This window comes from Mus caroli, unplaced genomic scaffold (genome assembly GCF_978045245.1).
Source record: "Mus caroli unplaced genomic scaffold, Mus_caroli_1 scaffold_7, whole genome shotgun sequence".
In the NCBI taxonomy this organism is placed as follows: Eukaryota; Metazoa; Chordata; class Mammalia; order Rodentia; family Muridae; genus Mus; species Mus caroli.
The window spans coordinates 19,488,145-19,513,853 of record NW_028227262.1 but is presented as its reverse complement, the minus strand read 5'-3'; the positions used below and the strand labels follow the sequence as shown (position 1 = coordinate 19,513,853).

The following is a 25,709-nucleotide window of genomic DNA, read 5'->3' as shown; positions in this document are numbered from 1 at the left end:
AATACAGAAGTGGATGCTCACAGTCATGGATGTGATGGAACACATCCATGACTGGATGTGTTGGAACAGTGGATGGAACACACAGCCCCTAAAGAAGGAGCTAGAGAAAATATCCAAGGAGCTAAAGGGGTCGGCAACCCTATAGGAGGATCAACAATATGAACTAACCAGTACTCCCCAGAACTGTGTCTCTAGTTGCATATGTAGCAGAGGATGGCCTAGGCGGCCATCAATGGGAGGAGAGGCCCTTGGTCTTGTGAAAATCATGTGCCCCAGTACAGGGAATGCCAGGGCCAGGAAGCAGGAGTGGGTGGGTTAGGGAGCAGGGTGGGTGGAGGGTATGGGGGCTTTGGTGATAGCATTTGAAATGTAAATGAAGAAAATATTTAATAAAAAATTAAAGGCAAAAAAAAGAAGTAACTTTTTTTTTTTTTTTTTAAAGACAGGGTTTCCCTATATAAACCCTGGCTGTCCTGGAACTCTCTTTGTAGACCAGGCTGGCCTTGAACTCAGAAATCTGCCTGCCTCTGCCTCCTGAGTGCTGGGACTAAGGGCATGTGCCACCACGCCCAGCGAAGAAGTAACTTCTTAAATTGACAAAAATCACCTGTGCAAAATGTATAGTTGACATCACACTTAAGGTTTAATAATCTAAGGTAAGGTCAAAATATAGACATTCATGAAATCATGAAGCATTTTTATTTAAATATGTATAGATTGCTTTTGCTGAAAATCCAACAGCTTATGGAAGAAAAGTTGCAAAAATAATGGAATGATTTTACCAAGGTCTCACATTACAAGACTAGTATGAAATCCATTGCTTTTTAGTACATTAACAGAAACTACTTATAAACCAAAGCTGTAGGTGATAATTCCATCTATAGTAACTTGGGAAGTATGTAACATGTCATGACACTCTATAATGTCACAGAAAAATACAAAGCATTCTCCAGCAAGTTCAAAGAATGCATGAATAATTGTACTTTGTGTGGGAATCAGTATTCTTTTCTTTTATTTTGAGATAGGATCTCACTATGTAGTCCTGGCTGGCTTTGAACTCATAGATAAATATTTGCCTCTGCTTCCTGAGTGCAGGGATAAAGATGTGTGCCACCATGAATGTCTATAAATTAGCATTTTAAAGGTTTTAACTCTCTCAAAACTTATCTATAGATTCAATATGATTAAAACCAAAATTCTAAAAGGGGTTTTATGGAGTTGATGAGCCGGCACAAAACTGAACACAGCACAAATCAACTGAAATAGCTTTGGATAAGAATATGCTTCAAGCATCATCACTGCCTGATTTCAATGTTTATTATTAAACTGTAGCATCCAAAATAGTTCAGTGGTCATGGTAGGAAAATACACAGAGAAGCCAGTGGGACAGAGCATGTGGAAACTGTAAAGGGCTTTTAAGGGCATCAGTAACCCCGTGAGGTTGTTGAAACAATAGGAAGTCCACATGCAAAACCAGGAGCTTCAATGCATAACCTGCAAAGTGTCTGAAATAGTCTTAGACCTCAAGGTAAAACCCGAAGCTGTAACCTCTAAGGACCAAAAGGTATAAGAAAAGTTTTACAGTGTTGAATTAGGCAGTGAGTTCTTAGAAATAATGGCTGAAATATAAAAACAGACTTCATCAAAATTTAAAAACGAATGTTCTGTTCAAAAACCAACAGAAAAAACCAACCACAAAAAAGATGAGCTGTAATCCAAAACAAACAAACAAACAAACAAACAAACAAACAAACACTCTTGTTTCATATCTGGCTGTTTTTATTCTCAAGTATGTAAATCCTTCAGATTTAAAATTTAAGAAAACCAAATTCTCTAAGTATGTGCTCAGTTATTTCATCACAGAAAATGTACAGACAGTGATAACATGAAAATAAATCCAAGACTATTTGACACTTAAGAACTTCGAAATAAAAGTGCAATTATACACAGTTATATATCAATAAAAATTGCTAAAAGGCCAGAAGAAATGGCTCAGGGGTTAAGAGCACTGCTTGCCTTTCCAGAGGACCTGGGTTCAGTTCCCAGAGTCTATAGGATTGCTCAAGAACATCTGTAATTCCAGTCCCAGAAAATCCAATGGCCTCTCCTGACTTTCTCTGGTACCATGAATGTACATGGTACCGATACATACGTGCAAGCAAAGTACTGCATGTATAATAGGTAAATCTAAAAATTAAGATTTTCATAGGAGAAGACAAACCTATTCTTACTGTAACTTGAGATGCCGAGGCTGGTTGGCTTCCATGGGAGGTCTCCCCTCTTCTGGAGAGAAAGGGAGGAGGGGTGGATGGGGTCAGGGAGAGAAGGTGGGAGAAGGTTGAGAGGAGAGGTGGAAGGGAAACTGGGGTTGAGATGTAAAATAGACTATTTTTTAGAAAAATTGATTTCAAAAATAAAAAAAAAATTAAGGTTTTCAAACAGGAATGGTTAAAATAGCCAACCATGTATTCCCACACTGAATGATCCAAGCATCTTACTCGTAGGTGCTTACCTAAGATATCAGCCTTGTCCATGGAAATCCATAGCAGCTTTATTTGTAGGTGACCCCAAACAAAAACAATCCAAATGACATCAACAAATACACAGATAAACAATGACACTTTAGATCCACAGGGGAATGCTCAACATTTGAAAAGAATGATGAACTGATACAAACACTGAGGTGGAGATGTATGAATACAAAAAAACAAAAATAGTACCAAGTAGAAGAAGCTGGACTGAAAAAACCTGGACATGTTATGCTTTTCCATTCACATTAAGGTGTATGAGTCATACATGGCAGGACACTCCTTCAGTCTTAGGACTTGGGAGTCCGGCAGGAGGAGCTCTAGAAGGTGGAAGCCAACCTGCTCTGTGTAGTGAGTTCCAGGCCAGCCAGAACTATATAATGAGATTCTGTCTTAAAACCAAAATGATAAGCTCTATAAAATGCGAACTGAAAGCAGATTGGTGTTTGTTCTAGGGAGGAGGCTTTGGAATGGGGCTGAAGTGACTGGTATGTTCATCATCTTGGCTGTGGTAATATGACCACTACAGGTAAGCATGGACTTTATTTATAAATTTGGATTATTACAATTATGATAAACTCATTTCACACAAACTGTCTCATCTTCTCAAGGATGTATGTAGCATACACACACACACATGTGTGTGTCTGTCTGTCTGTATATATATATATATATATATATATATATATATATGCTATATTACCCCTAGAATAATGAAAATACTTACTGTTTTAAAGTTATAACACTGTTCTTTGGTAGAGCAAAAATGGAGAAATAACTGATACAAGAATTGATCACAAGAGCTTGAGAGATAGCTCATGGCTAAGAGTACTGGCTGTTCTTCCAGAGGACATGAATTCAATTCTTCACATCTACATAGCAGCTTACAACCATCTGCAATTCCAGTTCCAGAGAATCTGATGCCCTCTTCTGATCTTCAGTGGCACCAGGCACTCATGTGGTACACAGAGATCCAAGTAGGCAAACTATCCATAAACTTACAATAAAAGTAAAATGAAAAATATGTGTGTAAACAGTGCAGTCTGGAGATGGACTCCTGTCATAAAGATCAAGCCATGGCTTTTTAGAGATCACGAGTTCCTGCTTGCAGTGTAGTTTTTCCAGTTCTGTTTCTTTGCATGTTATTTCTTGGACAAGCTTTGCCTTTGAGCCCTCTGCCTGCACTTGAGGAGGATTTCTACATTCTGTCTTTCATGCAGCAACAGAAGGCATACTGAGGTAGAGGAGACTGAGTATAAAGCATTGCCAGGTCAGGCAGGAGGCATCATTTAAAACACGAAGGGGAAGAAGGATTGCAGGTTGGTTGGGAGGCTTTGGAGGGGGCAAGGCCAGTGTATATGGATAAACAATTGAACTCACACGTTTTGATACAAAGATTTCAAACATCTGGATCCACCAGTGTTTGCTTCTGGTCCTTTTCTTTGTTGAGGTGAACTGTAGCTATCAGGTAACTGATAGCTGTCAAGGCCAACATGCTTTACATGCAGGTAATAAAGAATAGCTTAAATTTCAGAGCGATAGTCAAAAGTCTTGTCACGGTCTTCTCCAGAATCTTTAGATTCACTGAATTTGCAATAGCTTTGTCTTCTTCTGACATATGCTGAATGCAGTTAAAATGCAGTTTTCAGCGAACACAACTCCGTCTTGAAGGTATGCACAGTTGCCCGATGAATATAGCTGTAAAGAAATGCCCCTGGTCTTAAAGCTGCAGGTAGATAGAAAAAAAATAAAACAGGACATATATCATCTTTATGATAGAAATCAACCCTGTCTCAAAGCTTTAAATCAGCAGAACTGTGAAAGAAAATGCCAGCAAGGTATGAAGAAGGGGCAGATGACAAACCCTCTTGTCTTTTAGTGTATTTCCCACTCTTCATTCTGACAAGAAGAGGACATAGGTGGACAATGACAGGGACTTTAAAGCAGGTCCAGACAGGAATAGAACACTCAAAATGGCCACCAAGAGGAGTAGTAGACTTACAATTGAAAATTCAAAGGAGTTCCATTCACCCATAGCCATGGTTGGTCAGGCTTCTTCCGATGCAATCCAATCCAGAACGGGGAGGTGGTATGGGAAATTGCTTGTAAGATGAATGTCTGTGGAAAGACAGCACTCTTGAGTTTCAGATTCATCAAACTAAATAGCAAAAAGATTTTCAACATGCCTTGGTGGTTTAATGAAAATGATTACAATGGTCTATAGAGACTTCACATCCTATATTCCCAAGACCAAGTAAGGAATCCTCTTATAAAACAGCTATTTTCTCTCTCAAACAAGTGTTCCTCCCTGTGGTGGTTTGAATGAAAGTAGCCCTCATAGTCTCACGGGGAGTGGCATAATTGGATGTGTGCCCTGTTGGAGGAAGTGTGTCACTGGGGGTGGGCTTTGAGGTTTGAGAAGCTCAAGCCAAGCCCTGTGTCACTCTCTTCCTGCTGTCTGCATATCCAGACATCGAACTCTCAATTCCTCTCCAGCATCATGTCTGTTTGTGTACTGCCATGCTTTCCACATGCTGTCAAAGGACTAGTCCTCTGAACTGTTAGGTAGCCCAAAATAAATGATTTCCTTTATAAGAGTTGCCATAGTCATGACATTTATTCACAGAAAACAAAACAAAACAACAGCACCACCACCACCAACAAAACCTGAATAAGACACTCCCCCAAATTCCTAAGCCTTCATTTTCTTTTACCAACCATAATCCATCGCTGTCACCCCAAATGACTCACCAGATCATCTGCACCATTAATTTGTAGTAACTGGCCACCCAAAGATAGGCAGGTCTGCTGGCTTTTTTCCCAGCTAAAGGGCCCATGGAAGAAGTAACAGTTTTCTTTATGCCAGAGCCAGTCTTGTGGACAAGGACCTAGGAAATGTTAACATAGAATGGATGAGTTCTGAGTAAAAACATTTCTTCAATCCTTCCTTAGGAAAACCCAGATTCTATAGACACCAGAATGGCCAGAGTCTTTACGTCCCATATAGATGTATGTGCATGTGTATCTGTACCTGTATCTAAGCTATATCTATATGCACCATATGCACACAGTGCTCTCAGAGGCCAGAAGCTAACGCCAGTTCTATTGGAAGTGGACTGTTGACATGATGAGCTGCTGTGTAGCTGCCCTATCTAAGTTCTCTGGAAGAGCAGACAGTACTCTTAGTCACTGAGTCATCTTTCCAACTTTTATTTCCCTTTATATATTTTCTTCTTTTATTGAAAATAGAGGGTTTTCATACATTATATTTTCACTCTCACAGTTCCTCTTCCTTCCCTTTATGTGTGTGTGTGTGTGTGTTTGTGTATTCTTCAACTATATATGCTTTCGAATAAAAAGAGATAAGGCATTCTGATTTTAATAATCTAAGCTGACTGTCCATTTAGCATTTCATCTACCATTTTTGAAGACATAGATTAGTATATGAGTTTGGAATTTGATTTTTTTTAAAGTTATATTAGAAATGTTGAAAAGGAGAGTTAAGGAAATGTATATTCACTGGCAATTCTATTATTACAAAGTCAGATATGCATTTAAAAGCTCCATTTCTCTGAGGAACCTAATTAGTTTTCACTACTTTATCTCATTCTCTTATCCCTATGCTATCTGATATAGTCCCCAGTGTAGTTTGTGAAACCTGTGAAACCTTTGCAGACACTGTGCTTGCATTTAAAGCACACATGTGACTTTGAGAGCTAGACAGAACCATGCAGAGTAGCCCATTGAGAACATCACACTGGTTTATGTTAAATTAATATTTCAGATGATTTGGTTAAGAAACCTATGTCATTACAGTTAATTTTATCTGCTTCTTTTTCCTTCCTCAAATGTGTATGCTAGAAAATTTATCTCTGCACAGTGGCTCCCATTCTTTTGGACAAGTTTATTTTAGGGAGAATGTTGTATTGATATAAAATGAAGACTTAATTTCAGTGAGATTTCAGGAACTAAGAAGTTCCTAGCAGAAGAATTGCATAAGGAATCCAGCAAATCCAATCTGGGAGAAGGCAGTAGGTAAAAGTATCCATATCTATGTGCTGAGAACTCCCAGACCATCAGCACAGCCATCCCCAACCCAGTTGTGATGGTGACACACAAGGAATTGCCTTTTGCCCTACAGTGTGACAAAAGCAGGGAGAAAGTCCTTAAGGAGAGTTACATTGTATTGTAAATTTTGGTTGTGGAAAAAAGTCATCTGATAATTTTATACATGTAAGGTTCATCAGAAAGACAAATGTAGGCCTAATGTGGTGGCTCTTGCCTGAAATCCCAGCACTCAGAAGACTAAGTCAAGAGGATTTCCATGAGTTCAAGGCCAATCTGATCTAAATAATGAGTCCTAGGCCAACCTGGGCTATGGAGTGGGAATCTATCTAAAACGAACAATAAAAAAGAAACAAAACTAGAAAGACAAAAATATGTACATAAATGATAAAGTAGAAATATGTTGGAATAATGAAAGCAGAAAGAAATGTTTAAGGGACACATGGATACAAATCAATGTATACAAATATCACAGAAGGTGTTGGAGGTACTTTGCCTATGTGAACCCATTAAATCGTTGTGAAACTCAAGAGGCAGACTCCACTAATCATCTTCATATGACAGATCAAGAAGTCAGAAATTTGCACCTAATGTTGCATATGTATTTAATGTCTGTTGATAAACCTTGGTTGCCAACTTATCTGAATCTGGAAAGGACTAAATTACAGGCTGCTGGACATGCCCCTGAGAGATTTTCTTGATTATCTGAAGTGGGGAGAGCTAAATGTGGGCATCTCCTTCCTGTGTCAACACAGAGACAAGGAGGGAGAAAAGAATTTTGCCTTCTGCTAGTGAACACTACTCTGCAGGGAACTTTATCTACCCCATGGTGGCATTCCTCCCCTGAGATTAGAATCAACGTCTTCTGGCTTCCAAAATAGACGGAAGATCGGTAGCTCTTTGAGGATATTCCAGAACCTCAGTGCTAGACAATGGCAAGTGAGACAACCTAGCTCTCTAGTCATCAACTGCCAAATTCTCCACCCATCTAGTATAACATAACCATCGTTGAATTCTCCAGACATTATGTAAACCAATTTACTAAGTGCCCTTTAAATATGCAGTCATTCCATTGCTTCTGTTCCTCTTCAGAACCTGATATATCCACTGTAGGACACTTCCTCTCAAATGTCTTTGTGGATGAACTAATTGAGGAAATATTCCTCTTTGGGCTCTAGACATGTTCTTTCAGGGTTTAAAAGCCTACAGAAAACTGACCATTTACATCAAGCTATTTTCATAGATATAGATTAGGAAGAACCACCAAATCTAATGCTAGATGGGAAAAAAAATCTATTCCTTTGAAGACCCTATATCTCCTTTGCTTCCGTGTAAATCATACCAGATCTGTTAGTAGGACAGGTAAAACCTTCCAGAAATTTGAGAACATCAGCCTCATTTTCCATCTGGGATTTCAGTATTATGATATTTTGATGTGTTTTTTCTTGAGGCCACATGATCAAAGCATGCATCTGGGATTGCGACTAAGTGGATATATCTAACATTTAAAGTGATGGAAAACCAGACCTATGTATCTGCCAGAAAGGGAGACATATGCTCTGTGTCTGATCTGTTGTTCATTTCTGGCATCTCTGAGAGAGGGCTTTTCATGAACCTGACACAGATGAATCCCAAGAAAATTTTCAGGTGATAAATGTAAACTGTTTTACTACTACAAACCACTGGTTGGGATTTTGGCTGCCTGCATAAGAAAACACTCCCGTCGTTGATATTTAAGAATCCATTTCTTAAAAATTGGTTTGAAGTGTTGGATTCCTTTAACTTATTGAAAATTTCCTCCCTAGAGAAATTAAATATATGTTCCACACCAGTTGAAGGTCTATTTGTCTAAACCTCAGTGTTTAGTTTTGCAAATTTGAATTACCACATTTATACAAAAATTTATTTATTTATTTATTTATTTATTTATTTATTTATTTATTTATACATACAATGAATCTCTTCCTGCAGCTATGCCTGAAACTTGCTGTGTAGACCAGGTTGGCCTTGCACTCAGAGACCTACCTGCCTGCCTGAAAAGACTTATAAACTAAGTAACTTAATATCTAACCACTCATCATTGTTACTGTTAAACTCTATCCTGCTGTTAATATTTTTTTCTATACAGTGAAGGAATGGCCACCTATATCATTATTATATATGTATTAAAAGAAACTGCACATTTAAACTGTTAGCCACATAAGCAAGACATTGGATAAATTTGCTTTTGACTGGCACTTAATAGCTAATCCTGAGAATAGAGCCCTCATTTGAGCACTTAGTGGGAATGGACATGGTAATAAAAGAGACTCCGTCACACCTAACTCTATACTTAGAAACACATACTTCATTGTTTTCATTGCAGAAAAGATCAATGTTGGAAAAGTGTAGTAACAATCTCTAATAGAACAAAGGTTGTCAGCACAATCTAGTCTTTCTCTGCTCCCTAGATTCTTAATCCCTTTAGACAGATGAAACTATCTCAACTCCTATATAAAACTACTTTCCAGACCTTGTGCTTTTCTTCAGTCTGTAGTATCCACCTAAGTCTTCAGTGGGCTGACCTCCACTGTTATACTTACACAGATGTATGTAGTACCCATTTAAGAAACAGGGTCAGAATGAAGCTAACACGGACCTGGGCTAAAGAGCTGCATTCACATGAAGACCCCCCCCCCCAAGGAAAGGGAGGCTAGTGACTAAGTTGCATTTGGAAGGATACAATAACATATCTGTGGCAAGAAGTGACAATGGGACAGGACAGTGCTTCAGCCCAAACCTCAAAGCTAGAATTTGAAAGAAGGAAGAAAACCTTATGCCCATGAGAAGGAGAGCTTGAACAATTCTGATAATTACTATGCTTCCCATGGGCTAGAATAGAAATGGCACTAACAGAGAGCTTGTGTAGGGCACTCTGAATATTTTGTATATGTGGAGTGTGCTGGTTTTGTTAAACCTAACTAAGACTGGGCCAAACACCCACCAGTCCTCCCCTGTACCTGAAAAGTTTGCAGCTCTTTGCAGGGCTTCTTGGAGGTTCTGATTTTTCTGTAGAAGCTCCTCCTGCTCTTTGGATTTCTCGTTTAGCTTCCGGGTGAGGGTGTCTATCTTTCCCTTGAGTTCTCTCTGGGACTCCTCTACAGTGTGAGCAAAGTGGGAAAAAGTACTTAAGAAGAGTTACGTTAACATTTTAGTTTTCACTGTAGCACAAATATACCCGATAATTTTAGAGAAGCAAGCTTCATCAGGAAGACAAACGTAAGCCTAAGATGGTAGCTCTTACCTATAATCTCAGCACCAAAAAGACTAAGGACAGAGGATTTCCATGAGTTGGAGACCAATCTGATCTAAATGATGACTGCCAGGTTAACCTGGGCTACAGAATGAGAATCTATTTAAAACAAACAAACAAACAAAGCAAAACACGCCCCCAAAAAGTCAAACGAACCTAAAGAAAATGAAGTCATGTACATCAATGATAAAGTAGGACGATTCTGGAATAATGAAAGCAGAAACTAAAGTAGAAAGGGCATACAGAAATGTAAAGCAGAATGTGAACTTCCCTCATAATTTGTCTAGATCCATTATAGTATATAGAGATAAACAAATCAGGTTTTTGGACCAAAGAATTGGTCTAGACATCTTGCTTATATTATGGCAAAGTGAGAAAGGCATGCCTCTCTGTACTGTATTAAAATCAACTACATTTCTTTGTGTGTGTGTGTGTGTGTGAAGTATAATATAGCTTATATCAATACCAACTAGTACGTATAAAATTTAACGAACACAAACTGTTATTTGCCAATTGCACAAACTGTTGGAAGTACTTTGCATATCTGAGCTCATTTAATCATTTCAAAACTCAAGAGATAAACTCCCACCAATCATCTTCTTCACTTGACAGATCAAGACGTCAGGAGTTTGAACCTAATGCTGAGTGGTTGAGTGAGTATGTAATGTCTTTTGATAAACCTTTGATGTCTACTTATTTGGATCTGGAATGGGCTAAAAGCCAGGCTGCTGGTCATGCCTGTGAGACAGTTTCACAGTGAGATTATCTGACATGAGAAACCCTCCTCTAAATATGGACATCCCCTTCCTGTGTCAACACAAAGACAAAAAATATTGGAATTTTGCTCTGTGCTAATAAATATTCACTCTGCAGGCAAGTTTATCAACCCTATGGCTGCAGTCCTTTACTGATATTAGAATCAGTTTCGTCTGATCTCTAAAATAGACTGAAGATAAGTAGTTCTTCAGAGATATTTCAGATTTTCAGTGCCAGGTAATGACTCGTGAGACTCCCAGCCTTAACAACTATTCAACTGCCAAATTCTCCACCCATCCAGTGTGAGATTTCCCTTGTTGGGGGCTCCAGACATATTACGTAAACCACTAAAGTAAAACCCCTTTTGATACATAGTCCTCCTGCTGCTTCTGTTCCTCTTTAGATCCTATTACGTTCACTACAGCACACTTCCTCTCAAATGGCCTTGAGGGCGAACTAATTGAGGAAATACCCCTCTGTGGGATCTAGACACGTAGATTCAGGACATGCTTGACACTCATGATTTGGGGGCCTACAGGGAACCTGCCATTATCATCAGACTATTTTCATAGGAAAAGATTAGAAGGAGCACCAGTTCTGATGCTGAGTATAAACACTATACTTCTGATGACCTTGAATCTCCTTCATTTCTAAGTAAATTATACCAGATCTGTTAGTAGGACAGCTAAAACTCCCTCAAATTTGAGAAAACTAGCTGCATTTTTTTTCTACATGGGATTTTAGTATTATGATATTTTTATTAGACTTTTTCTGGAGCCATGTGATCAGAGTGCATCTGGTGTTTCTACTAATTGGCTATATCTAGCATTAGAAGGAATGGAACACAAAACCTAGAATATCTGCCAGAAAGAATCATGTGAGTTCTGTGTCTGATCTACAGTTCATCTCTGACATCTCTAAGAGAGGGTTCTTCATGGTCCTGACACAGATTGACTCCCACACAATCTACAGCTGATAAATGTAAACTGTTTCACTGCTGCATCTGGGAAACAAACCATTGGTTGGGATTTTGGTTGTCTCTGCATGTAAACACCCCCATCCTTGATATTTAAGCCTCCTTCCCTTAAAAACTGGTTTGAAGGGTTGAGTCCCCTTGATTTATTAAAAAGTTTCTCTCTTCTTGAAATTAAATATATGCTTGACACTATTCAAAGGTCAATTTATCTAAAACTTTCTGTTTAGTTTTCTAAATCTAAATTACTCCTTTTATATTGAAAGCCCCCTCCCTCCCTCCCTCCCTCCCTCCCTCCCTCCCTCCCTCCCTCCCTCTTCCCCTCCTTCTCTCTCTCCTGTCTCTCTGTTCTTTTTCTCCTTGTTGCATTGGATAGAACTTGCTGTGTAAACAAGGCTGGCTTTGCACTCAGACATCTGCCTGCTTCTGTCTCTCCTCTTAGGATTAAAGGTGTGTTCAGCCATACTTAGCCCAAAAAGATTTATAAACTGAGAAATTTTACATCAGACCACTCATCTTCATTATTGATAACTCTATCCTACTCTCAATATTTTTGTATATATTTTGAAGGGGTATTTTTATTTTATGATATTTATATATATTATATTATTAATATATATATTAATAATATAATTATAATTATATAATATATAAATATTATATAATATATAATAATATTATAATTATATAATATAATTATTATATAATCTGTATTCAAATATACTGTACATTAAACTGTTAGCAACATAAACAAGACGTTGAAGAAATTTGCTTTTGTCCGACACTTAACTGTCAATCCTGAGAATGGAGCCTTCATTTAAGCACTTCTTACAAAGGGAGCTGACCTCCACTTTGTACTTAGACAGATGTAGTACCCATTTAGGAAACAGGTTCAGAATGAAGCTAACACAGGAGCTGAGTTAAAGAACTGCAATGACACGAAGGCCCCAAGGAAAGGGAGGCAAGTGACTAAGATGCTTTTGGAAGGATACAATAACATATCTGTGGCAAGAGGTGACAATGGGACAGGACAGTGCTTCAGCCCAAACCTCAAAGCTAGAATTTGAAAGAAAGGAGGAAGAAAACTTTATGCCCACGAGAAGCAAAGCCCCCACAATTCCAATGATTAGCAGGCCTCCCATGGGTTAGGGTGAAAAAGGCACTCAAGAGAGACTGTGTATGGCACTCTGAATGCTTGACATATGTGTGGTGTGGTGGATTTGTTAAACCTAATTGAGCCTGGGCTGAACACCCACCAGTCCTCCCCTGTACCTGAAGAGTTTGCAGCTCTCTGCAGGGCTTCTTGGAGGTTCTGAATCATCTGCAGAAGCTCTTCCTGCTCTTTGGATTTCTCGTTCAGCTTCCGGGTGATGGTGTCTATCTTTCCCTTGAGTTCTCTCTGGGACTCCTCTACAGTGTGAGCAAAGTGGGGAAACATGCTTAAGAAGAGTTAAGTTACAAAGTTCAATTTTCATTGTAGCAATTTTAGAGAAGCAAGCTTCACCAGAAAGAGAAATGTAAGCCTAATATTTTAGCTCTTGCCTGCCATCTCAGCACTCAAGAGACGAAGGCAGGAGGATGTCCATGAGTTCAAGGCCAATCTGGTGTAAATAATAATTTCCAGGCCAACCTCAGGTACAGAATGAGAGTCTATCTAAAATAACTGAAAGAATATCATACAAAACTACAGAAAATGAAAACTTGTACCTAAGCGTTAAGGTAGGAAGTTTCTTTCTAGAATAATGAAAGCAGAAACTAAATGTGAACTTTCCTTCTAATTTGCCTAGCCCCATCCTAGTAAATGTAAACAAATCAGGGTTGGGTTTTTTTTTGTTGTTGTTTTTTGTTTTTTGTTTTTTGTGTTTTGTCTTGTTTTGTTTTCTTTTGTTTTGACTAAAGAAATGGTCTAGACATGTGCCTATATTATGACAACGTGAGAAAGGCATGCCTGTATATACTGTGTTAAAATCAACTACATTTCTTTGTGTGTGTGTGTGTATGTATGTAAAGTATAATATAGCTTATAGCAATACCTACTACTACATACAAAAGTTAATGAATACAAATATTATTTGTCAATTGCACAACTGTTGGAAGTACTTTGCAGATGTGAACTCATTTAATCGTTGTAAAACTCAGAGATAAACTTCACCAATCTTATTCATTTGACAGATCAAGAAGTCAGGAAAATGAACCTTCTGTTGAGTGTGTATTTGATGTCTTTGATAAACATAGGTTATCAACTTATTTAGATCTGCAATGGAATAAAGGCCAGGCTGCGGGACATGCCTGTGATGGCTGAAGTGGGAAGAACTAAATGTGGGCATCCCCTTCCTGTGTCCACACAGAGGCAAGGAGGGAAAAGGAGATTTTGCTGTGTGCTAAGGAATATTCACTCTGCAGGCAAGTTTATCAATCCCATGGCTGTATTCCTTTACTGATATTAGAATTACCTTCTTCTGGCTTCGAAAATAGACTGAAGATCAGTAGTTCTTCAGAGATATCCCAGATCTTCTGTGCCAGACGACATTGATGTTGCTAAGACAACCAAGCTCTCTAGTTGATCAACTGCCAAATAGATCTCCACCCATCCAGTGCAAGATAAACATTTTTGGACACTCCAGACATACTATGTAAACCAGCCCAATAAATGTCCTTTAAATACATAGCCATCCTGTTGCTTCTGTCCCTCTTCAGAACCTAATACAGTCACTGAGCACACTTCCTCTCAAATGTCTTTGTGGATGAACTAATTGAGGAAGTAGTCTATGGGCTCTAGACTTGTTAGAGGTTCAGGATCTGGCAGCCTACAACCATTTTCATCAAGCTATTTGTAGAGATAAAGATTGAGAAGAATCGCTAATTTAAATGCTAATTATGAAAATCTATTCCTTTGGAAGTCCTACATCACCTCAGCTTCCAAGTAAATCATATGAGATGTGTTAGTAGGATAGATAAAACCTTCCTCAAATTTGAGAAAATTAGCTTCATATTTACACATGCTATTTCAGTATTATGATATTTGTATGAGAGTGTTTTGAAGCCACATGATCAAAGCTTTCATCTGTGGTGTGTAGTAATTGGCTATATTTAGCATCAGAAGGAATGGAAAACAAGACCTACTATATCTGCCAGAAAGAGACATGTGCATTCCATGTCTGATCTACAGTTCATCTCTGGCATCTCTGAGAAAGGGTTCCTCATGGCCCTAGCAAAGATTGAATCTCACACAATCTACAGATGACAAATATAAACTGTTTTACTACTACATCTGTGAAACAAACCACTAGTTTGTATTTTGGCTGCCTGTGTATATGAACACACCCATCTTTGATATTTAAGCTTCCTTCCCTTAACAATTGATTTGAAGTGTTGGGTCCTTTTAATTTATTGAAAAGTTCCTCCCCAGTGAATTTAAATATATGTTTAATACTAGTCAAAGTCAATTTTATCTGAAAAATTCTGTTTACTTTTGCAAATTGAAATTACCCTATTCATACAGAAAATATTTATTTATTTATTTATTTATTTATTTATTTATTTATTTATTTATTTATGTATGTTCTCTATGTAGCCCTGACTAGATGACCCCATGTAGACCACACTGGCTTTGGACTCAGAGATCTGCCTGCTTCTGTCGCCTCAGTTATGATTAAAGGCTTGCATCACCATTCAGGACCTGTCAAGACTTGAAAACTGAGTAACTGTACATCAAATTATCATCATTGATAACTATGCTGCTCTTAATATTTTTGCCTATACAATGGCCACCTATATCATTATTATATATGTATTAAAAGAAACTGCACATTTAAACTGTTAGCCACATAAGCAAGAAATTGGACAAATTTGCTTTTGACTGGCACTTAATAGCTAATCCTGAGAATAGAGCCCTCATTTGAGCACTTAGTGGGAGTGAACATGGTAGTAAAAGAGACTCCGTCATACCTAACTCTGTACTTAGAAGCACATAACTCATTGATTCCACTGCAGAAAAGATCAATATTGCAGAAATGTAGTAACAATCTCTAATAGAACAAAGGTTGTCAGCACAATCTAGTCTTTCTCTGCTCCCTACATTCTTAATCCCTTTAGACAAATGAAACCATTTCTATATGCACCCACTTTCCAGACCTCTTATTTTTGTTTAACCTAAAGTATCTACCTAAGTCTTCAGTCAGCTGACTTCCACTGCTTGTACTTAGACAGATGTAGTGCCCATTTAGGAAACAGGGTCAGAATGAAGCTAACTGCATTGACATGAAGACCACCCCCCCACCCCACCCCCGCCCAAGGGGATAGAGGCTAGTAAATAAGTTGCATTTGGAAGGATACAATATCATATCTGTGGCAAGAAGTGACAATGGGACAGGACAGCGCTTCAACCCAAACTTCAAAGCTAGAATTTGAAATAAGGAAGAAAACCTTACGGCCATGAGAAGGAGAGCTTGAACAATTCTGATAATTACTATGCTTCCCATGGGCTAGAATAGAAATGGCACTAACAGAGAGCTTGTGTAGGGCACTCTGAATATTTTGTATATGTGGAGTGTGCTGGTTTTGTTAAACCTAATTAAGACTGGGCTAAACACCCACCAGTCCTCCCCTGTACCTGAAGAGTCTGCAGCTCTTTGCAGGGCTTCTTGGAGGTTCTGATTCTTCTGTAGAAGCTCCTCCTGCTCTTTGGATTTCTCATTCAGCTTCTGGGTGAGGGTGTCTATCTTTCCTTTCAGTTCCTTCCTTGATTCCTGTGAAGCGTTTTCTGCCTTCTGCTGGGCTAACATCTGCCCTTCCAGGATATGATCCTGCTCAGTAAGGTTCACTTGGTATTCTTTTAAGAGGTCAGATACCTGGCGTACTAAACCAGAGAGAATTAAGAGTCATTCTAGCCTGCTGCCCCTGGATGCCCAGAAAATAAAGACACCAACTCAAACAATCTATCTTGACCACAGATCAGTGTTGACAGAAAATGATGGAGGACTAAATGCACTTCATTGACTTCTGGGAAATGGCCCATGTTTATTGACAATTTATGGGCTCATATGTTATTCAACTGTATTTTTCAAAATTACAATTTTACCAGTGATCATGCAGATGTTTCTGAATAGAAAGTGCCATGCTTCTGTGTTTTCTTGAGAGATGATAGTATAGCCTAGAGGCAGAGTGGTGAGGGATGGAGATGTCACTTAGTGGCATGGAGGGAGGGGTGGAGATGTAGCCCTGGCAGAGGGATGAGGAGTTGTGATGTCCCTCTGTGGCAGAGGACTTGGTCAGCATGCAGAGTACACAGGCTATATTTAGCTTGAAAATAATAAGGTAAAGACAATGGATGAGCATTCATTCATGAACTCTCACCTCTAGTTGAGGAGCTATTGGCAATTGATGGATCCTGGAAAAGGAGAGTCAGTTTTCTTTATGGATGTGTCCCTTGTGAGATTACCTATGCTCCAGCAGAGGGCCCTATACCAGATACATACAGCCAGCATTGAGTAGTCAATGGGCTTAAAAAGAAAAACCATTGCATACACTAGCAAGATTTTGCTGAAAGGACCCAAAGATAGCTGTCTCTTGTGAGACTATGCAGGGGCCTAGCAAACACAGGAGTGGATGCTCACAGTCAGCTATTGGATGTATCACAGGGCTCCCAATGGAGAAGCTAGAGAAAGTACCCAAGGAGCTAAAGGGATCTGCAACCCTATTGTTGGAACAACATGATGTACTAACCAGAACCCCGGAGCTCTTGTCTCTAGCTGCATATTTATCGAAAGATGGCCTAGTCGGCCATCAATGGAAAGAGAGGCCCATTGGACTTGCAAACTTTATATGCCCCAATATAGGGGAATGCCAGGGCCAAAAGAATGGGAATGGGAGGGTAGGGAAGTGGGGGGCGGTATGGGGGACTGTTGGGATAGCATTGGAAATGTAATTGAGGAAAATATGTAATAAAAAAAAAAAAGAAAAACCAGAGCACATGAAATTCAGAGGAAAGGGTAGTGGGTGGGTGGGGAGGAATTGAAATGAAGAAAATGGGGATGTGTTTGATCAAAATGCATTATGTACGTGTTTGAAATTCCTCAAAACATAAAATTGTAAAATAAAAGAATTAAAGTAATGATAAGATAAGAAATACTATAATAGAATAAATAAAATATTGGCAGTCTATAGTAGTCACTGTTTCCCTAGACTCTGACTCATAGAAGAAATTGCTATTAGCGATTTAGTCAGTTTAATTTCTCTATAGCTCCTCCCACTGTCTACACTGCCAGACTTCCTAATTTTATTTAGGAACCTTGACATTTGCCTTCACTTTTGAGACAACCACCCATGAAATATTTGTACATTTCTGTATGTTGGCAGTGAAAGTATTTTTTTTCTTCTTGTTGTTTTTTAGGAGGGTAGAGACTAAATGAATATTGTGCAATTGAACAGATTTGAAGAAACTGTTCTAGGATCTCAGCTCTCTTCCAGTGCAGGCAAGGAGCTGCTGATTCTTTGCCTCTAGGTCAAATCTGAGCCTGCTGGATAGTGATGGATACCTCAAAGGAAGATTCTTCTGACTGCTGCCATCGAGTGGGCGATTTGCCCTGAACAATCAGTCGGAGAGGTCTCAAGTCCCCACGTACCACTCCCCCCAATTACAAAGAGTTAGATAACTAGACATATGAGAAGCAAATGGTACATTTGAGTCCTTATATCTTGGACCATGGCTGGTGGAAATACTCAGACTGGCAACCTGCTCATGCTAATTGATACAGAGAAAATATTATCTTTCCTTCTTAGCCATTCTTGCCCCCATTCTCACTTCTTTTTCCTTCTCAGCATCTCTACTTTCCTACATGTTATAAACTCAACATACATCTTGCTCTCTGTGTTTTACTTATATTTTAAGGGGCCATTATAATTCTTAAAAATTTATCAGATCTATCAAAACAAAAGTAAATGGGATTTCTTTTCCTCTTGGGTTGCTCAGGTATCCCTATGTATTAGAAACTTCAAGTTATTACCAAATTATTCTAAAATATAACTAGGCTCCTCCATGAAATTATGAAGCAAAACAAAAGCATTCTGCTGTGAATAGTCTCTATCTCATTCCCCTCTCTAATGGAGGCATGAGCACAGTATACTCATTAATACTCAAAGATTTAGCCTAAAATGAATGTAAAGCTAGGCTGGTCTGAGTTGTTGTGTGCTGTGTTCATAACCCTCATTGCCCACTCCAGTTCCCTATTTCAGCACTTACATTGTGTCCACTGTACAATAAGGGTCACTGACAACACCAGGCAGAGGATGACCAGAGTCATAGCAGCAGGGAACCACCATGGGGACGAAAGCAAATGCAGACCTGCAGAGAAGGAGAATCAGAAAATTTAAAAAGACTCTGAATCCTGTCTGTGTCTGTGCTTGCTTTGTGATCCGCATCCCTTGGTGCCTCAATCCCACTGGCTCTACTCCTGTGCTGATGAAACAGTGGATGATTATATGGAACTGATGTAAATTACTTATGGTCTCACATGGGAAAAAAATAACAGCTGGGATTCATGAGGTAGATACTAAATACTTCATCCTGATGCTCGTACTTCAGGTGTTGTTAGACTCCTACATGAAATAATGAAGCAAAACCAAAACATCTTACTGTGAATAATCTCTTGTACTTCAACTATTCTATGCACAATGTCCTTCTAAGACTTCTCAACACAGCCTAACCACTTCATCTACTATGCAGAAAGAGTGGTGGTTATATGTCAGGGGCCATAATGGGACAAGCTACTAACTAGCAGGGGATCTCCCTGAGATGGTCTGCTTCATATTATTATACAATCTATGCCAGATTCATTATTATTAGGCAAGACCATAAGAGAATTCATTTTGGGAAACATTCCTGCTATTAATATGCTTTTCCTGTTATTATTAAACATATATAACAATAACTAGGTACTAGCCCACCCCTTTGGAGCAGATCTCTGCAGACCTATGAAAATGTACTGTCTACTAGTGATGCTATATAGACAAATAGATGACTTTTTAAGTCGTAATGATGAACCTATAAGAATTCGTAAAATTATACCAGTGATTTTTAAGCTCTTTTATAGTGGGGCTGCTATTAGGTCCTTTTCTGATAGTCAAATGCAATGAGAACTCTGTCAGTCTCCCAAGTGTCACCAGTTAACTGCTCTTAGATGGTAACCAGACTTTCTCCTACGCAGAGTACATTCCAAGAGGTTGTAAAACAATTAACCAAAGGTCATAAAAAGGGAACTAACGATTTATTATAGGTGCTAGTACAGAAGATAAAATATTGACTGGGTTTATCAATATAAAACTTCACTAATAACTTAGTTATGATTTTAAACCTTCAGTGAATCTGTGGAGTTGAGACAGGTGATGGATGTTTAGCCAGATAATCACTCCTAATGGATATTCGTGTAAACATTCCCTGTTGTAAACTTATATTTCAATTTATGTTTCGATTTTTTGTGTGAACTGGTGATGAACATTGTAACATGTGATCATGTGTTCTGAAAGAAGTATAAGTACTGAGGATGAAGAGATGAGAAGCAGATAGAGAAGATAGAAGAGGATTTTTTTTTCCCCTTAGAAGAATTTTTTTCCCTTACTAGAACTTTTTGCCTTTTCCCACTTAGAAAATTTTTCCCTTTCTCCTCTTAGGATCTTTCCGCTTTCCCCCTCAGATAGCTTTCATAGGAAACTTTTTACAACTTAGTAATAAACACTATAATCACTTTTCTAAGTGTCCTTTTTTCTTCCTGTGATTTCTGACTAGCAGGCTGAAAGTTAGAGCTGAGCAGTTCCTGCTGAGATAGAACAAAGGCCATGTTACTTAAACCTCCTCTGTAAACTGCAGATGTTAATCTCCTAAACCAGCAGCTTTCTACCCTCAGAAAGACCAAGGAAGTTTTTAGGATTTTTTTTTTAGAAGTTATCATTAGTATTTCAGTACAGTTAGAGAACTAGACCTGTCCCGAGATCCTCAGACTTTAAAGTCATCACCAGAGTCCTATTCTGCTCCCTGGCATTTAAAAATACATATACACAGGGGTTGGGGTTAGCCTTGTGCACCTTGTATTCAGATGCTGAGCTCTGTGCCCCAATATCAGGTTGCAGTCAGGACATGGGGATTGTATTGACCAATGTGTGGCAAAGAATGCTACCAGATAATCTCTGATTTGATAATAAAAGCCTGGGGCCCGTGGCTTAGCAGGAGAGAGAGAAAGGTTGGACTAGAGATCAAGGAGGGGTAGTCTCAGGTAGGAGTGTTGAGAAGAAGGAAGGGGAGGGAGGAGAAAGAGGTAGCCATTAGGTGGGATGGGCCTGGAGCACATGACCAAGAGAAGTTAGCTCTGAGGTTAGGCAAGTACAGCAGAAGATTCCCAGGAGACTTTAATTTGGTAAATCATGGGGCATTGGTGTGGCTTTTAACAGCATGGAAGGATTAGTATTGCTCAGAATCATAGCACCTACAGTTAATAAAAAAATTACAGTGTTTCTGTGTCACTTTCTTGGGTGTAAAACAGGCATAAGTGAGGTAGAAACCTCCAATAGATATTAAGAAGCAAAAGGAGGATAACAACCCCCCCATAAATAATTTTAGCTTTACACAGGTACTCATAAGTAACATTATATAGACAATTGCCAGATGTTAAGCAAAATATTTTAGTCAGTGACCTGAGATTTCCTCAAGAAATGCCATGCCTGATATCACACCATTCAGTTCTTATTGTCTCTTAGAACTGGAGTTATTGACCAAAGGAAATTAGGAATAAAACCTTGATAAGCACTTGGCTTCTAGTAATAACTGCCTCACATTTATGTTAGGTGTGGCCTATTATCCCCAGAGGAAAAGCCGCCTTATTTATGAAAACAAGGCATGCAACTCTCAGACATGTGATTGTCCAGTTACATGTCCCAGCATTGAATAACCGCAGCCATTACAGATCCAAGAGGAAAACATCACACACAATGTATTTGGTTTCCTCTCCTGTAAGATAAGCAGAACACTGGTGTTATTCTCTCTACATAAGGAAGAAACTGAAAGCATCAGTTTCGCTTACTTGATAACACATTTATAATAAAAACTTAAAACGTAGGTCTTTGGGTTTTATGTTGTTCTTGCTCAAGATAATATTTACTTTGTAATCCAGGCTTCCCTGGAATTCAGTAGGTAGCCCAGGCTGGCCTTAGATTGGGGGGTCCTCTTGCCTCAGACTCCCCAGTGTTGGGATATCAGGCATGTGGTACCACCTTTGGCCCTAAACGTAGTTCTTTAATCCAATGCTCATAAGCCAAAATGCTTGGAGTATTTTATCATTGAGCTTTCAGTGTGAATGTGATAAGGGTCCAAGTTAACAAGTGGTCAAATACATTCAGAGTTCTCTTCTGTTAGTTTGTGTTAGAATCCACAGATGGTATCAAAAAGAATTTCTGACAGGTAGAAATAGAACTCATTCTCTGGCTGAAGGATTTCTCTCCACATGTGTGGTTAGCTGGCAGATAATAGAAGACAGTAATATCTCTTACAAGCAGTTGCCTTATCCTGGCACCTAACATCAGGTAAAAATCCTTCCCCCCACCCCAGTATTCATCACACATTGTATGCCTACAACTGATTGAAAACACCAATTGCATGAGTCGCCATGGGAAAGGAAGATACAAGCTCCCATTACCTAAAAGGCACCTTCATCCCATCTCAGCAGTAGGAGGAGACTATTGGCTTTCTAGTCAGAAAACAACCTTTAGTCAATCAATAAAGATTTGTATACTAACTTCAGTGTATAATTTATACCATTCACAGCAAGGAACTAATTTAACAAGGACTCTTATAGAAGATATAATCATATTTATGGTAAAAGTCAAGTGAAAACAGTATTCATTGCACAAATAATGAGTGAATGGTTGAGCAAATTAACAACTGGCATTAGCTCCTAAATCTACTACTAAACACCAGCACTTCTTCACACTAATCTAGTTCAACAGCTGTTGGGTCTACTACCAAGCCCCAGCACTCTTGACTCTGAGCTAGTTCAGCCACTCAGATATTAAATCACACTACACTCACCCTTATCCTGCCCATTGAAAGATTTCAGGCTTATTTACAGACACAGTCTGTCATTCCTCCTCTTCTTATACTTTGTTCCTTTTTTTCTGAGTCTGGGTTTCTCTGTGTTTCCCTGGCTTTCCTGAAGCTCACTCTGTAGAGAAGGCTGACCTCTCTCTGCCTCCCAAGTGTTAAGATTAAAGGTGTGCACCACCACTACCTGGTCTTTTCCTCTTATAAAATAAAAGACATTTTATCTGTAGTTGTCTACAGAAATGAGTTATCAATTAAACCTAAGTAATTCATTTTACTGTAGTAGTCAAATACAAATTACAATTTTTCTTTTTTTCTTTTTTCTTTCTTTCTTATTAGATATTTTCTTCATTTACATTTCTTTTTTTGGATTTTTTATTAGATATTTTCTTCATTTACATTTCAAATGCTATTCCGTTTCCTAGTTTCCTCTCTGAAAGTTCCCTATACCCTCCCCCCACCCTGCTCCCCAACCCACCCACTCCTGCTTCCTGGTCAAAGCAATGATGGACAAGAGAGTCTAACGTATATTCGGCCATACTGAATATATCAAATTTGCTTTAGATAATTCACAAAGCACTTCAGATTTTTACAGTACTTCAGCAACACACATAAAAACAATTAATGTGTGCTCTAAATGGATGCATTTTCTGCCATTTTTTTTATGGATTGGATTCTTCATACATGGGAATCTGGTATGATTTTGGCTCTACTCTGTTTAGTTCAAGGAAACTGAGTAACTTTATTACTCCTCCTGATTCTGAGTTAACTTTATATAGAAGGTAGATAATATAAGTAGAAAGCATTAATTTAAAGCCATAGCATGGAGAACAGCTTATACTAAAGATATAGTATCTCAGCTAGTTGTTATCTTGAATCCTACTTGCTTTCCTTCTAAATAAATGGTCTTGGTCTCTTGTATTTTCTTATATTTGAATGTCTTTACCTTCTAACCTCATTCATTTAACTTATATGTCTGAGCTAAGCCTGGCATTCTGTCTCTATAAGCATCTACCCACCCCTGTTACCTTTAGGCTTCTTGCCATATGACTTCTGAACAGGCTCGTCATTCGCAGGCTTCATCTTGTCATCAAAAGTCATTTCCAAATTCATGCTAAGAATGAAAAACTGAAACAGTCGAGGACCTCAGCCAACTGCCAGTGTGCGGAGCTTCTGTTGCAGTTTAAATAGCCGCTCTTATCTAGCAGAGGATGACTCAACCGTCTCGGGAGGAAGGGAAGCTTTGCTTCATATTGGAAAGTTGGCTAACACGAATTCTTAGGTTGTGTCTCTTGTGGGTGGGGAGAATTATAATTCCAGTCATGCTTCATGACCTTTCACTAAGAAACAGACAGCAGGGGAAAGAGGGCTGACCATGACACTTATAGGAAAGATACTGCAGACAAATCAGATAAGGGTTTGGAAGTCAAAGAAGCACATTCTTCAAGTTAGGTTTGTAGAGAGGAATGTGATTGGACTGGATGGTTCGACTTGTTTGTTCACATTTTTCTGTTTGCTGATTCACCAAGGCAGAATGTCATTATATGGTGTCTTTTTATAAGCACCATGTTTTACTTTTAATAGTTTTAATGAGCAATCAGAAATATAACTTAAGTCACATAGGATTTCCATTCCTAGCCCTGAGTGCTGGAGTTTAGGGGAAGTCTTGAGTACAGAGACTTTAAACAGCAGCAGCATCCCAATAGAAATAGCTAGAGTAAGTCTTAGATCTTTCTCTGGGTCTCTCATCTCGGGAAATATTTATATTGAATCTATATATTTGTCTGGAGTTTGAGGATAGTGTATGTTTGATAATGTTCCAATGACCAGGTATAGTGGCATTAACCTTTAATCAAACACTTGGCTCAGGTAATGTTTCAATAGGAGCTTAGATGTAAAAATGACAGGTTTGTAGTTGGAACATAAAAGTCAGAAATAATAGTTAAAACTACTACTAATTGTAGTATCCAGGATACTTAAATTGATTAGAAAAGAGTATGTTTTACTCTGACCTATGCCTTGGCTTTTTATACCTATACACCATGAAAAGATATGTCTCTGAAATTACTTATACTTTTTAACGTGTGTGTGTGTATGTGTGTGTGTGTGTGCGTGTGCACTCGAGCCTGCTTGTATGTGTGCAAAACACAGATGCAAGTGGAGGTCAGAGGGCAAATCAGGTATTGGTAGGCCCTGGTCTCTCACTGATTAAGGAAAGAACTCTGATTGCCTGATACATGCTCCAGGCTAGTTGACCTGAAAGAGTCCAGATTCCCTCCTATCTCTGCCCTCCATCTCACAGTAGCAGTGCTAAGATTACGGACAGGACAGGTGTTTGACCAACTCTCGGGTCCCTAACTCAGGTTCAGCCCTTGCATGTGTTTTTGTGAAAGTAAAGTAACCCTCTATAGACTAAACATTTTTTTTTTGAGTTTGAGTAGACAAGACTCTAACAGAGAGGAAAATGTGGTGGTGGGAAAGGGGATAGATTGATTGTTGTTAGGGTTTTGTTTGCTTGTTTTGTTTTGTTTTGTTTTGTTTTGATTTTTTTCTTTTGAGACAGTGTTTCACTGGGTAATCCAGGCTTGGAGCTCACTAGGTAGTTAAGACTGGCTCAAACTCACAGAGATCTTCTTGTCTCTTCTTCCCAAGTCCTAGAATTAAAGGCAATACCATACTACCACACCTGGACTTTTCCCTTGTGCTTAAACCTCTACAGAGATGTTTCCAGATAATGATAAAGACTTGAAAAAATTCAGAATGCTCCATGACACCTGGTGTCACACTCCAGAGGAATTTCATGTCTTTAAGCCTATGTTCTCAGAGGTACAACCTAAAATGTAGCAAAGGTCGCAGAACACATGTGACTGTACACAAGGAATTACTTCAGGAACATGAGGAGTGTGCTTAAGCCTCTCTCTGCCTCTGTGCTCATCATTTAAGATTTAAAGAAGCACTTCCTGTGTGCCTGCAGCTCTTAGTCTAGGAGTGGGGTCCTAAGAGACTTCC

The 25,709-nt window shown here is 38.8% G+C and overlaps 1 protein-coding gene across 3 annotated transcripts; it reads right to left on the bottom strand.

Moving 5' to 3' along the window:
• Positions 1 to 4,109: 4,109 nt before the first annotated feature.
• On the bottom strand, positions 4,110 to 23,813 carry Olr1 (oxidized low density lipoprotein receptor 1). 3 transcript variants are annotated; one of them, XM_021164194.1, is made up of 8 exons: positions 23,729 to 23,813; positions 18,855 to 18,956; positions 16,227 to 16,472; positions 12,887 to 13,024; positions 9,593 to 9,730; positions 5,280 to 5,416; positions 4,531 to 4,646; positions 4,110 to 4,254 (listed from the first exon to the last, which is right to left on the bottom strand). In XM_021164194.1, the coding sequence occupies exons 1-8, from the start codon at positions 23,811 to 23,813 to the stop codon at positions 4,110 to 4,112; spliced, it is 1,107 nt and encodes a 368-aa protein (XP_021019853.1). The 3 variants fall into 3 exon arrangements, with proteins under 3 accessions (XP_021019853.1, XP_085695711.1, XP_085695712.1); XM_085839585.1 differs by lacking the exons at positions 9,593 to 9,730; positions 12,887 to 13,024; positions 16,227 to 16,472 and having other exon boundaries at positions 23,729 to 23,801; XM_085839586.1 differs by lacking the exons at positions 9,593 to 9,730; positions 12,887 to 13,024; positions 16,227 to 16,472; positions 18,855 to 18,956 and having other exon boundaries at positions 23,729 to 23,801.
• Between the last annotated feature and the right edge of the window lie 1,896 nt (positions 23,814 to 25,709).

Excerpts from the sequence above, each read along its gene's own strand:
- Olr1 (XM_021164194.1), bottom strand. The coding sequence starts at position 23,813 with ATGAATTTGGAAATGACTTTTGATGACAAGATGAAGCCTGCGAATGAC. Across the intron at positions 18,957-23,728 it reads ATATGGCAAGAAGCCTAAAG|GTCTGCATTTGCTTTCGTCC; the intron begins GTAACAGGGGTG and ends CCTTCTCTGCAG. Across the intron at positions 4,255-4,530 it reads ACTCCTTTGAATTTTCAATT|CTTTAAGACCAGGGGCATTT; the intron begins GTAAGTCTACTA and ends ATCTACCTGCAG.